We start from the raw sequence: 12,564 nt of genomic DNA, 5'->3' as shown, positions 1-12,564 counted from the left end.
TTTTTTTCGAAAAGATCGAAAAATTTCATGTTCATGTGTCCCGCCCGTGTGGATCAATCGGACCGCGCACTGGACTCACAATCCAGAGGTCGCCGGTTCGAATCCCGCGGCGGGCGCTCTAAAATTCTTTGTGTAAATATGGGTATTCGGCGCCGTCGCTCCGTGCCATACTTTCATACACTTAGGAGCCCAGGGCGGCGAAGTCCTTGTAGATAAAAAGGAAGACACTAGTGGTTGGTACTAGCAATGGTGGCCGACAGCTATAAAGTCAACTTCGTTTTTTTTCGAAAAATTTCACGAATGTTTCATGTATTAACATTGAAAATCGAACCATTGGTTGCTGAGATATCGTCATTAGAAAATGGTGGGTTGTTTTGGTGAGACTTAAAAAAAACAATTTTCGTGTTTTTTTCTTAAAGCGGCTCTATCTCAGCAACCCGAGGTCCAATCTTCAATGTCTCTTAGACAATTTTATAGCAAATTTTCCTAAAAAAATATTTTTAGAAATGGTCACTCATGGTCACTATTTTTGAAAATTGAAAAACTGCAAAAATTTTGCTAAAATCAAACTTTTGGTGGCTATATCATGAAAACGGAGACCTTTATCAAAAAATCTGTAAAGTACTTTTCGATCGCAAATTCAATTTTGCATTAAAAAATAATGTCAAACTTGTTTTTTGCATCAAACTTCGATTTTTTTTCCAAAAATCACTATTTTTTAAAAATTCATAACTCGGCGGCAGATTTTTTGACCATGTTTCTCTATATCTCAAAAGTTGCGGATTTTTGTCCCCTAAAACATATCAAAAAATCTCGAAAATCAAAAAATGCGTATTTTGGGAAATTTAGTTTTAGTAAAAATAAAGTTGATTAAAAAATCTGCAAAAAAAATCCGTGTACCTATTTTTTTCCTCAAAAGTCCTCAACAATACCTACAACTTTGCCCAAGACACCACATTGATCAAAAAGTTCACTCAAAAGTTACAGCTGTTTGAATATTTACATTCCATTTTTGTATGGACAGCTGCCAAAATTGTATGGAGACTTGTATGGGTGAACCAATAACACAAAATAGCTTATTTGGTCATAGTGAAGGCCCCCACAAAGTTTGAGCCAAATAAAAAAAATACAAAATATAAAAATGGTCGAAATCGGCCGATTACGTAGAGAGTTGCTCAAAAGTCCCATTTATTCCGAAATTTAAATTAATGCCTTTTCACACACACACACACCAGAACAACTAGTGAAGCAAGACTCTGTTAGTACGACACTCTCCAATCGCTTCACCCATTTCATCAAACACTATACTATCACTTTTCATACTTTCATACTAATAGATTTGCACTGCAGTGCAGGAAAGTCCCGGTACCTGGAAGCACTTTGACCGCACGCAATTGCTAACGAGAGTTTTACCCGTTCTGGTGCAGGTGTGTGAGCAGGATATTTTCCGGGGGGCTTTGCACACCATTCCAGTGAAGTGTTCCTATCTAGTGAACGGAAGTTTGGTTGGTTATTGGGCAAACGCACTCGCTCTCTTTGGTTTGGGAAGCATACGTTACAATAACGGAAGTTTATTGTTTCGGTTAAAAGTTATTCCTGAGTAGTAAATCTGTCAGAAATATAAATAAATGCGATTATTTTGAGCATTATTTTCGTTGAGAAGCGCTGGTGGAGTTCAAATTATCTTTGCGGTTATGACTTTCAATGGTTATCAAAAAATTTGCAAGTTAAATTTTGCTCTTTATCATGCTTAGACTAAATGGGTTTTTACAGTTAGGCAAATTGGTCCAAAAAATCTGGGCTTTATTTGTTTTTTTAAGATGCTTTAAATGAAATCAATCTAAAAGGTAATGTTCTGTATTTATAATCATATTAGCATGATGTGCAGAACTGCATATCGATGCCTCTGTGCTCTGATGTTCTAACTGACTTTTGGGCCAAAATGAGTTAATGATGACATCTTCTAGCTAATTAAATTCCCTACAAAACGCTTCTAAGAGATCTGAAAATTCGTTTCCTACGCGGAGATATCGCCCTGCAACCATTTGTACTAACTGACATTTTCGAACGCATCATGGATGTGCTCTCTTATTTTTCATCATGGCTTGACCTTTTGAAAACACCCAAATCCATAAAAATACGATTATACTATAATATTATGGTGAATTGCCAGGTGTCTTTACTAGTTTAAGTAATATTACGGAGCACTATTTTGGAAGGCAATTAGCACAAGTGTGCACATTTGGATACGTGAAGAAGTTGTAAGTTAGACGAATGTGTCAAATAATTATTTAGTGGCAGAGTTTTATTTTAATTGGATGATCCCTGAGTTAAGCTAAGTGTGGCATTGGTAGGTGAATGTTATTGTTACGTAGTTTTTGGATTGGATGACCTCTGCAGTTGTGCTAAGTGTGCACAACGACTTAAAAAATGTTTTAATTGCGATGTATTACGGTGTAACGAATGTCACGATGCAACGTATGTTGTGGTATAACAATGTTACGGTGTAACCATACTACGGTGTAACGAATGTTACGGTGTAACGAATGTTAAGGTGTAACAAATGTTACGGTATAACGAATGTTACGGTGTAACGAATGTTACGGTGTAACGAATTTTACGGTGAATCGTATGTTGCGGTGTAACGAATGTTACGGTGTAACGAATGTTACGATGTAACGAATGATGCGGTTCTAACGAATGTTATGGTGTAATCATACTACGGTGTAACGAATGTTACGGTGAAATGAATGTGATGGTGTAACGAATTTTACGGTATATCAAATGTAACGGTGTAACTAATGATGCAATGTAAAGAATGTAACGGTGTAACTAATGATGCGATGTAAAGAATGTTACAGTGTAACGAATGTTACGGTGTAACGAATGTTACGGTGTAACGAATGTTACGGTGTATCGAATGTTACGGTGCAACGAATTTTACGATGTAACGGATGATGCGGTGTAACGAATGTTATGGTGTAATCATACTACGGTGTAATGAATGTTACGGTGAAATGAATGTTACGGTGAACGAATGATGCGGTGTAAAGAATGTTACGGTGTAACCATACTACAGTTTAACGAATGTTACGATGTAACGAATGTTACGGTGTAACGAATGTTACGGTGTATCGAATGTTACGGTGTAACGAATTTTATGGAGTATCGAATGTTACTGTGTAACCATACTACGGTGTAAGGAATGTTACGGTGTAACGAATGTCTCGGTGTAACGAATGTTACGGTGCAACGAATGTTACGGTGTAACGAATGTTACGGTTTAACGAATGTTGCGGTGTAACGAATGTTGCAGTGACACGAATTTTACGGTGTAACGAATGTCACGGTGTAACGAATGGTTCATGGTTCACTGAACCGGGATTGAACCACAAAGGAAGGTTTAAGCCAAAACCAATAGGTGAACCTAGCCTAATCGGTTAATTTGGGAACTCTTGTTGTGCACACTTAGTACAATTGCAGGGGTCGTCCAAACAAAAAAACTACGTAACAACAACATTCACTAACCAATGGCACACTTAACCTAACCCAAATATCCAACTCAAACACCCTTCAAGAAGTTGTGCACATTTAGCACAACTGCAGGGATCGTCCAATCCTAAAAAAAACACGTAACAACATCATTCACGTAGTTGTGTATACTTAGCACAACTGTAAGGGTCATCCATGTTCAAAGACTAAGTATTGATTTTTTTGGAGCACTTTTGTTCTATTCGATACAAACTAAGAATTCATTGCAAGAGACACACTTGCTCTAACTGCAATCTACCATAACAGTTCTATGGTTTGTGTCCTGGATATCTTGCATTTCTGAAAAGTTCGTATGCCATGATGGAAATAAAATAAATTGGCTCAAAGTTTTACAAAATCATTTTCTTCTGTTTGTAAGCGTAGAACTATTCGGTTTTCGTCATAGTTGGTCTTATTGAAGCTATTTCATGGATTATCCAACTTATATTTATGAAACCTCACACTTCACTGAGTTTTTCTTCATAAAATTCAAGTTTTAACGGTAGTTGCTCTCAAAAACTACAATTTTCACAATAAATTTAATGATAAACAAGTCTATTAAAAAAGTATTGTTGAGAAAAATGTTCCTAAACTAACAACAATTCAAAGTTAATACGCAAAAAACATTGAAACAACAAAGACCTACTATTTTTACAATAAAATGACTCTGCGCACTGTTGTACCAAGTGCCACGTTGGAAATATACACGACTCTACCATCGAAGAAGCATTTTAGCTCAACTGCAAAATTCGCCCAATGCACGTTTGTGCTAACTCATACAAATCACTGTTCAAGACACACTTGGCTAATTGCAAGCATGATTTTTTTTTTGTAATTTCTCTACCAAATTTTTTTTAGCATTTCAAAAGTTTTCATATTTTTTTTATCTTTAAGTTATGTCAGGAGCATACTTCAAAATTATTAGGACAATTGTTTGTCGAATAGTTTCCCAGAAACAGTTATTCAAAGTTAAAATTTTCTCGTAACCACCAAAATGTCAGTTAGTATAAGAGAGCACACAAGCATCGATGTGTAGGGCACAACAACTTGTTGAAGGAATTTTGTCAAAATATTGAAAGCGACGCAAAATGCATATCTTTGAAGGAAAAATCATGACAATGATGGAAGTCTTCACGTTAACAAGTAACTTTGTTGGGTGACTTGTTTGAACCTTTCTTTTTATTTTAAGGTGTGAGATTGGCTGAATTTTCAAATGATTGGCATTTAAGGTAGAATTCAGGTTCCAACAAGCATATATATATATATATATATATATATAAAACAATTTCAATGGTTCAATCACGTTCAATGCTTTATCCAATTGTGACCAAGCGTAGACGAAAAACTCTCCTAGACATTGCGACGCCACCGTGCCTTGCTACTTAATCGGACACAAATTTATCCTAGTAACAACTACATAGAACCCGTAATCACTTAATGGGATTGGAGAAAGTGAAAGCTTCATCTGCTCCAACACATTCTGGAAGCAAAAAGCTGTGTACAAGGGCTTAGTCATACCACTGTATTTATTCACAAATCCAAACAAACAATAAATACCAGCAGCAGCAAAACTGGTAACGGAGATAGCTGCACCAGAAATACAAAAGATGTTTATTTCCATTTGTATTTACAATGTTTCGCTGAAAGGAAAATTTATTTCCACCATTTTTCATACAACCAGTCATTTTTTTTGCCTAGCAGCTGACTGACATTTCCAAAAACTACAGGGTAAGGCTTTGTCGGGTTCCGTCAAGTGGGGTAGCTTTGAGTTCTATTTTTGAATTTATGATTTTTTTATTATTAAACATATTTTTACAAAGGTTTACAAAAATGATATCAAATTAACACCTTTTGACAGTTCGTTTTGCAAAGGCAACATTAGCGATAACGCGTTCACAAAGCCAACAAGAAAAGGATAAGCAAAGAGTCATACAAATGAGATGGCGATGGCGGGACGGGAGTAAAAGTAAAAGTCTGTCAGAGCCCTGGTGGATAATGTATTCTGCGGCACAATACAAGAAGCAGTCAAGGACTGGGAAAAGCTGGCTATGAAAAATCGAGACCTAACTGCGAATCTGCTTATTTTCCCCCGAGGGCTTAGGATTATGCGCGGGAAAAAGGGAAACACACAAATGAAAGATGCTTTCAGAAATGATTGATTAAAAGTAATATACTCCTTCATTCTTGCGCGAGATCTCTTCGGGGTTGAAATCCACCCCGAGAAGGGAACCTCAAAGATCTGTTTGAAGAGGCAGAGTGACGCGACGACTCATTTGAGGGGTAACCATCTGGAATGAACTTGCAGCATTTCATTAGGATGACGGTGGAGCTATGCAAATGTACTTGGACTTGATGCAATATTTAGGGATCTGGGAGGGAAATTATTGTTTGATAAATTACCAGTACTTTTGAGGAATGACTGCTCACAAATTTTGTCTGCTTTACAAATTTATAATTTTTTGTAATTTAATTTGAAAACACTTTCCGAAAGCCATCATTTCCAAATTTGCCTCCATAAACATTTTAGAATAGATTGAAAATAAAGTGCACCCAAATACCGCTTCACCTCGTCAAAAATCAATTTCCTTTGTTGTTCACCAAAAGTCTTTTGGTCGTCATCGTCGTCGTTTCGCCAGTGGGAAAATTAAATCAACGAGAAAATCAGCAACCTTGTCAGTGAGATTGTTTTCTGGTCCTTTGGCCTTTTCTCTTACTGCCAATTTTACTGGCAAAGAACGAAAACCAGGGCTACTGTCTCGGAGAACAACGGAACAGTGCAACGGAGCCAAGTTCGCCGCCCTTCCGGCTCTTTATGATAAGAAAGCGAAAAGCAATTTCCAGCTTAATTTCTGTTAATTATTTAGCGGGAAACCAAATTACGGTTGCCGAAACCGACCGACCGAGTCAGAGTCTTCTCAAGGAAGTTTCCCTATTGATGGGAACCTTTCCGATGGGAGCTGAGAGAGTGGTTTTTCCGTTGTTGCTTGAAAACGCACAAACGAATGGCAAATATTTATTTTGGCAGCCCGCTTAGGCCCCACTAAATGCCCTAACGATAATAGGAAAAATAAACCTCTTTGGTTGGAGGGACTCGACGACCTCGTACAGTGCTGTCTGGCAACACTGGTCCAGTGCAGTGCTGCGTTGACGGGCCAATTTAATTGAGTGGTTTTGTTTGTTCAGAATTACTAAGGATTACTAAGGAAATATTCTAATGAATTGAAAGAAAATGCAACAAATTCTTAATTTAAAACATGAGTAGTTTGTCTCCGAAAAAAATAAAGGCCGTTTTTAATGTCGCCGGTGATTGAGCAATGGTTTAAAAAAAACGGTGAAATCGTTCGTAAACCTTTGGGACCATCCATAAACCACGAGGACACTTTTTCGAAATCTCAAACCCCCCTCCTTCTCGTGGACAATTGTCCATACATTTTTTTATGGAGCGTGGACAATCGCATACCTCCCCCCTCCTTCTCCTAAAGTGTCCACGTATTTTATGGATGGCCCTTTAGTAAGAAAAGACTTTTTATATTACATGCGAATGCGAATACTGATAGTAGTTTTCATCAAAAAGTATAATACAGTGTTGTACTACTACCACTGTGGGAATTTTGTTACGAGGGCGAGGGGGTTCAACACTCTTTTTTTTGCGTTACGTAATAAAAGAACACTCCCTAAGGTTTGTTCGAAAAATGGAATTTCACACATTAAGATGCATTGTTGCTCTATTTCTTTGGTAAAATTAAACATTTTTCGGACATTAAAGATGTATACATTTCAAGATTTAGTATGACAATAATATTAAAAATGACGTGTGGGCGATTCTCCATGAAAACCGGAAAAGGATTTTTTTGTTTTTTTTTAAACTGAACTGAAACTTTTCAGGGGGCTTCCCTGTGACCAAAGAAACTATTTTACATCATGGATCATTGAAGTCTCTGTATACTTTTTGTAGCAATTCGTACAAAAATGGAGAGGTCATTTTGCATCATTAGTTTTTCTCTTCAAGTCTCCAATTTTGGGTGCTGGTCATTAAAAATGAGTATGGGAATTTATGAAATCATGTTTCTTTAGAAAAGATTTCCTGATCGATCTGTTGTCTTTGACAAAGTTTTAGGTTATGGTCAGGACTTTTCATGGAAAAAAAATAATTTGCAATCGAAAAGAATTTACCATTTGTTCTATAAAATGGACCGTATAGCTATTTTAGATGTACATTTTCGATTTTTTTTGTTTTGTTTTGCTTGTGAAAAATTATTATTAACATAAAATCTCACCAGCAAAAACTATTTTTGAAAAGCTATAAGATAAAGCTTCACAAAGAATTCGAATCGTTGAAAATGCATTTTTCTAAGTGTTACCTTATAAGCCTGTAATTTTCAACTAACGATATCTGTGATACTATTGTTCCAATATTCGATGTCGAAATATGAAATTTTTGTTGAAAAATTGATCTGAACTATGAAATCTGAAAAATTAGCTATTTGTGAACCTTTTCAAAAGTAAAGCTTGATTATGAAAATTTGAAATTTTTTTTATTTGAAAGATCAAAAAATTTTACGAAGGGCTAATTTTGAAACATGTCATTTTAAGGAAAATTCAATGTACTTGTCGAATCTACATTGACTCAGAAGGGTCGTTTTTTCATTTAGGACATTTTTTTTATTTTGAAATTTCGTGTTTTTTTCTAACTTTGCAGGGTAATTTTTTAGAGTGTAACAATGTTCTACAAAGTTGTAGTGCAGACAATTACAAAAATGTTGATGTGTAAACATAAGAGGTTTACTTATAAAAATCACGAGTTATCGCGATTTTACGAAAAAAAGTTATGAAAAAGTTACTTTTTGCTTTCTCTTTGTTTCGTCGTCCGTGTCTGTCGTGGGTGACCATGACAGGCGACGACCAACTTTTTCAAAAAATTAAAAAAATACGTTTTTTTTGGGAACTAAGCTACAGTGGACTTTCTGGCTGTCGTTCTTCTCGATTTTAATATTGCTCCAGCTGTCAATGAATTAGATTACTTTGATTGTTCGTTCTATAATGTGATAACTCCCGCTCTCGACGGTCCCTTCAATATCGACAATGAGAGAGTCCACTGTATTTGTGATAAAAGTGAAATAAAATACAGTGAACTCTCTCTGTGTCGATTTAGAAGGGCCTCAACGGTCCAAATTATAGAACGATAAAATCAAAGCATGTTTTTAAAGGGACTTAAAAAAATTACGGAAATTGAGAAGATCGACAGTCAGAAGGTCAACTGTAATCGTTTTTTTCCGTGTGCTTATTTTTTTTTTTGAAAAGTCCTTATTATTACCTTCAACTTGGCCGATTTAATCAGAAAATCCCTTCTCAAGATACAGAATTTTATACATTTACATAACGATTTTGTATGACCAGCCCCCAAAATTACTTTTTTTTTACATACCGTCATCAGGGGTGACATTGGATCTGGGGTGTGGGATTGGGTCCTACAAAAATGTTGAAATTTGTTTGACCCAATCTCACCCCCAGACCCAATGTCACCCCTGATGACGGTAGATATAATTTAAATACAAAGAAAAAGATCAATCTTCAATGTTTCTAAGACGAATTATAGGACATTTTTACAGCTATTAGAAAAAAAATATTTTCTAGAAATGGGCACTATTTTAAAAAATCTAAAGTTTTTATTATGTCCAAAAATCGAGCTTAGATTGGCTATAACTATAATGCTTAAGTGATGTTCTTTTCAAACATTTGTGAATTACCTTTCGATTTCAAATTCAATGTTATATTAAAAATTATGCATTTTTTTTATTCGGAGCATATTTTTTTTTCTGAAAATCTTTATTTCTGTTAAAATTATAATTTTGTGGCAAAATTTTGGTTCGTAATTCTCTGTGTCTTTTTGATCATATCCTAGACCTTTTACCTTTCCAAAAACTGTCCAACTCCAAGCGAAACTTATTTGGGGATACCGTGGAGATTTTTCCCTTAAAAAATTGAAGCATCACCACTTCCCGTCCTTTACTTGTCCCTGGTGCGCGGTGGAGATGGAAGTGGTCGGCAATGGACTGCTGTCATGGTGGTGAGAATCTGGTTTAGGTTGAATTGGTTCAATTCCCAATTATAAACTCCTCTGCAACTTGTGCTTAGACAATCATTACATCACATGGCGAAATCCAGTCTGCAATCCGGTAAAATCACCGTCACCTAGTGAATTGCTCATATTGGTCTTTGGAGTTCACACACACTATCAATCGTTTGTTTTGATAGTGTGCGTGAGTGCCGTGTAAAAAGTGACAGTTCGTCACTATTTAGTTTGAGTTTGACCAACCATCGGGGTACAAACTAAAAAAGTGTCAAACGGAAAAGTGACCAACCACCGGGGGTTGAGTGTAATTTTAAATTAAGTCAAACTCTACAATTTCCATCTCCGGTGCTAATTAAATTTCTTCAATTCTTCTTCCTGTTCGGGTTCATGGTTCTTTGTCTCGAACTGTTCTAATACTCTTTATCTTTTGTCATCATCAGCAAAAATCCAGACGAGTTAATTGTGCGACGCCAGCCAACCGAATCCAGCGGCCGAAGAACGTCTCCGGACCAGCCAGCCGTGGAAGCGGAAACGGAAACCGAACTGGCACGTGCCGTCCAGCGGATCCTCATCCCGGACCAGTTCGCAACGACCTTCGAGCGGCTCGAGAACAATGTTGTAGGTATAGAAGAGAATTTGGATAATTTTATGGAAAGTATAATTCTTATTAATTTATTTAGGCTCTCCTGGTACTCCAGCCAATCAAAGTCAAGCAGCATCCACAGGAATCCTTCCCCAGCTCAATCGATGAGGGTGGCTCAATATTCAAACAGGTATTTGGATCGAGAACACCTGGGATCATCACCAAGTCCGGACTGGTAAACGTGGGCCAACTTTCCTACCCATTTGAGGAAACTTCTTCGCTGCAAGAAGAAGACAAACAGAAGCACCGGGAACCGTCTTATATTTGCCTATCGTCAATTATAAATCATGCCTCTGCTCCAGTGGAGTCCAGTGTTTGCCAAATCTTCTCCTGGCGGAAACCAGTGCGCAAGAGTGTAGCGTAAGTATTGGCAATTGTGGTTCGCTCGTTTAAATGTTTTTTTTTTCAGTTTTATTGAGATTTCCTTAGGAATATTTTCAAACAGAAATGAGAAAAATGAATCAAAAGTCAGCTCTAAATAGTATTCAAAATTCCAAGAATTATTTTCAATTCCAACTTCCTTACGCAATTAAAATGGTGTGAGGCCGTAATTTACACAGCAATTGCAAGTTTGTTCCAACTCCATTCCACAAATTAATAAGTTCAACAAATGAGCACCTAACTTAATTGCCAGCACTCAAAAGTGCACACATTGCCTCCTCAGAGTGCTTCTTATCGCCGTTCTCGTCTTCTAATTAAATATATTCCCCACCACTATAGTTTCTCCATTTGTCTCCACCCTCCACTCAAGAACATTTGAGGGGGAGCAAAAAACTTTTCCCCATAGTCAGGTAAAATTATGCAAACACTACCGGAAGCGATCATAAGCTTTTCCACACTTACACACGCTCACACACTCGTTGTTATCCCGGGGAAGATTTCCGTTCCGGCTCAAATTAGAGTGAGCGAGCGAAAGTTTGGTCGAAAAGTTGGAACAATTTCGGAATTGAAATAAAAATGCAAATTCACCTTATTCCCAGCAGCGCCTGCCATCATTATCGTTAGGCACTGGAAAAAGGTAAAACTTTTTGGCCAAAAATCAACGGACAAGAGCAAACAGAAAGTTAAAATGGAAAGTTTCCGCCAAAGTTAAACACTCGCGGTACAGCGGCTACCGGGGGTGATGGGATGGTATTTGAGTTGAACAGGATTGCCTCTAGGAAGTGCATTTGTTGTGGATTGGTTTGATGAGGGCTAAGTCGTGTGTGACACAATGTAAGGAGAATTTCAATTGAAAATACTCTTAGATAATTTTTCAGATTTTAGATTTAAGTGTCAATTTTGGTGTGTATGTGTGCTTCCAATCCAGACTTGGCTTATGATGCTTATTTCAATGCTGGGTATTTGGTGGTGTTAGCCCTCGCGCTGCTTCCAATGACCCACTTCAAACTGCAAAGAACCCTGCGGCCAAATTACGGGGTCAACGGACATTGTGCTTATTTAAATATAGACCATGAACCAGTCAGTGGGCTCCGGTGAGAAATATGGCTGAATTTTCTTCATTTTGAAATTTTGTTGGTACAGTCAAGACTCGATTATCCAAAGTTTAAATTATCCGTAGTTCATGGAATAATCTTGTTTTTAATTGTTTTTTTAATCCAAGTTCAGTGACTTCAAATAAGTCATCTCATAAGGCTGTATCCGAGCAACCAGCATTCCGATCAACAAAATCCAAAAAAGAAAATGTTGGGAAATTGATACAGCTTTTCAACAGATTTTCGAAAATAAAGATGCCTATTTTGTAAGACCAATCGGCAAAATTCTTTGGTACCTTGAATAGAATAACTATTGATGCAAAATTGCTTCTTTCGACAAAGGAATAGCATCGATGAAGATTCATACAAATAAAAAAAAGAAACAAATTAAAATATCTAATTAGAAAAAGTTGGTCGTCGTCGATCATGGCCGTTCATCGTCACCCGCAACAGACACGGACGACGAAACAAAGAGAAACACAAAATAGTAGTTTATGCAACAAGTTGCAAAAAGAGGATTTTTTCAGCACGAGGTGCACCGAGTTGGATAAATACGAAGAGTGCTGAAAAAATCAAGTTTTACAACGAGTTCCATACAACATTTTTTGCATTTCTGAAAAACACCCATTGAGTGAAATTTTATGTCAAATTTTCATGTATTTTGTCAATAAATCGTTTAAATCAAAAAAATGTTGAAAAGTGTTACTTTTCGAAACAAGTGCTGAAAAGTTGAACTTTTCAGCACCCATTTCAGTGCTGAAAAGTAGAACTTTTCAGCATTTATTTTGAAAAGTGTTGCTATTCGATTCTGTTATTTTTGGTACAGAAAAGTAGGCTATTTC

General features: G+C 36.8%; 1 protein-coding gene across 3 annotated transcripts in view; it reads left to right on the top strand.

The window, feature by feature from the left end:
* The window catches only part of LOC120423262 (uncharacterized), an 88,843-nt gene that overhangs the window by 67,271 nt on the left and 9,008 nt on the right, over nt 1–12,564 (top strand). For all 3 annotated transcript variants that reach the window (XM_052707804.1, XM_052707803.1, XM_052707802.1), the window contains exons 6-7: nt 10,045–10,222; nt 10,285–10,607. In XM_052707804.1, the coding sequence (XP_052563764.1) occupies nt 10,045–10,222; nt 10,285–10,607 (501 nt within the window). The remainder of the gene's footprint in view (nt 1–10,044; nt 10,223–10,284; nt 10,608–12,564) is intronic.

Source organism: Culex pipiens, chromosome 2 (genome assembly GCF_016801865.2).
Source record: "Culex pipiens pallens isolate TS chromosome 2, TS_CPP_V2, whole genome shotgun sequence".
NCBI classification, from domain to species: Eukaryota; Metazoa; Arthropoda; class Insecta; order Diptera; family Culicidae; genus Culex; species Culex pipiens.
The sequence above is the reverse complement of the archived record's forward strand: the minus strand, read 5'-3'. Positions and strand labels throughout refer to the sequence as shown.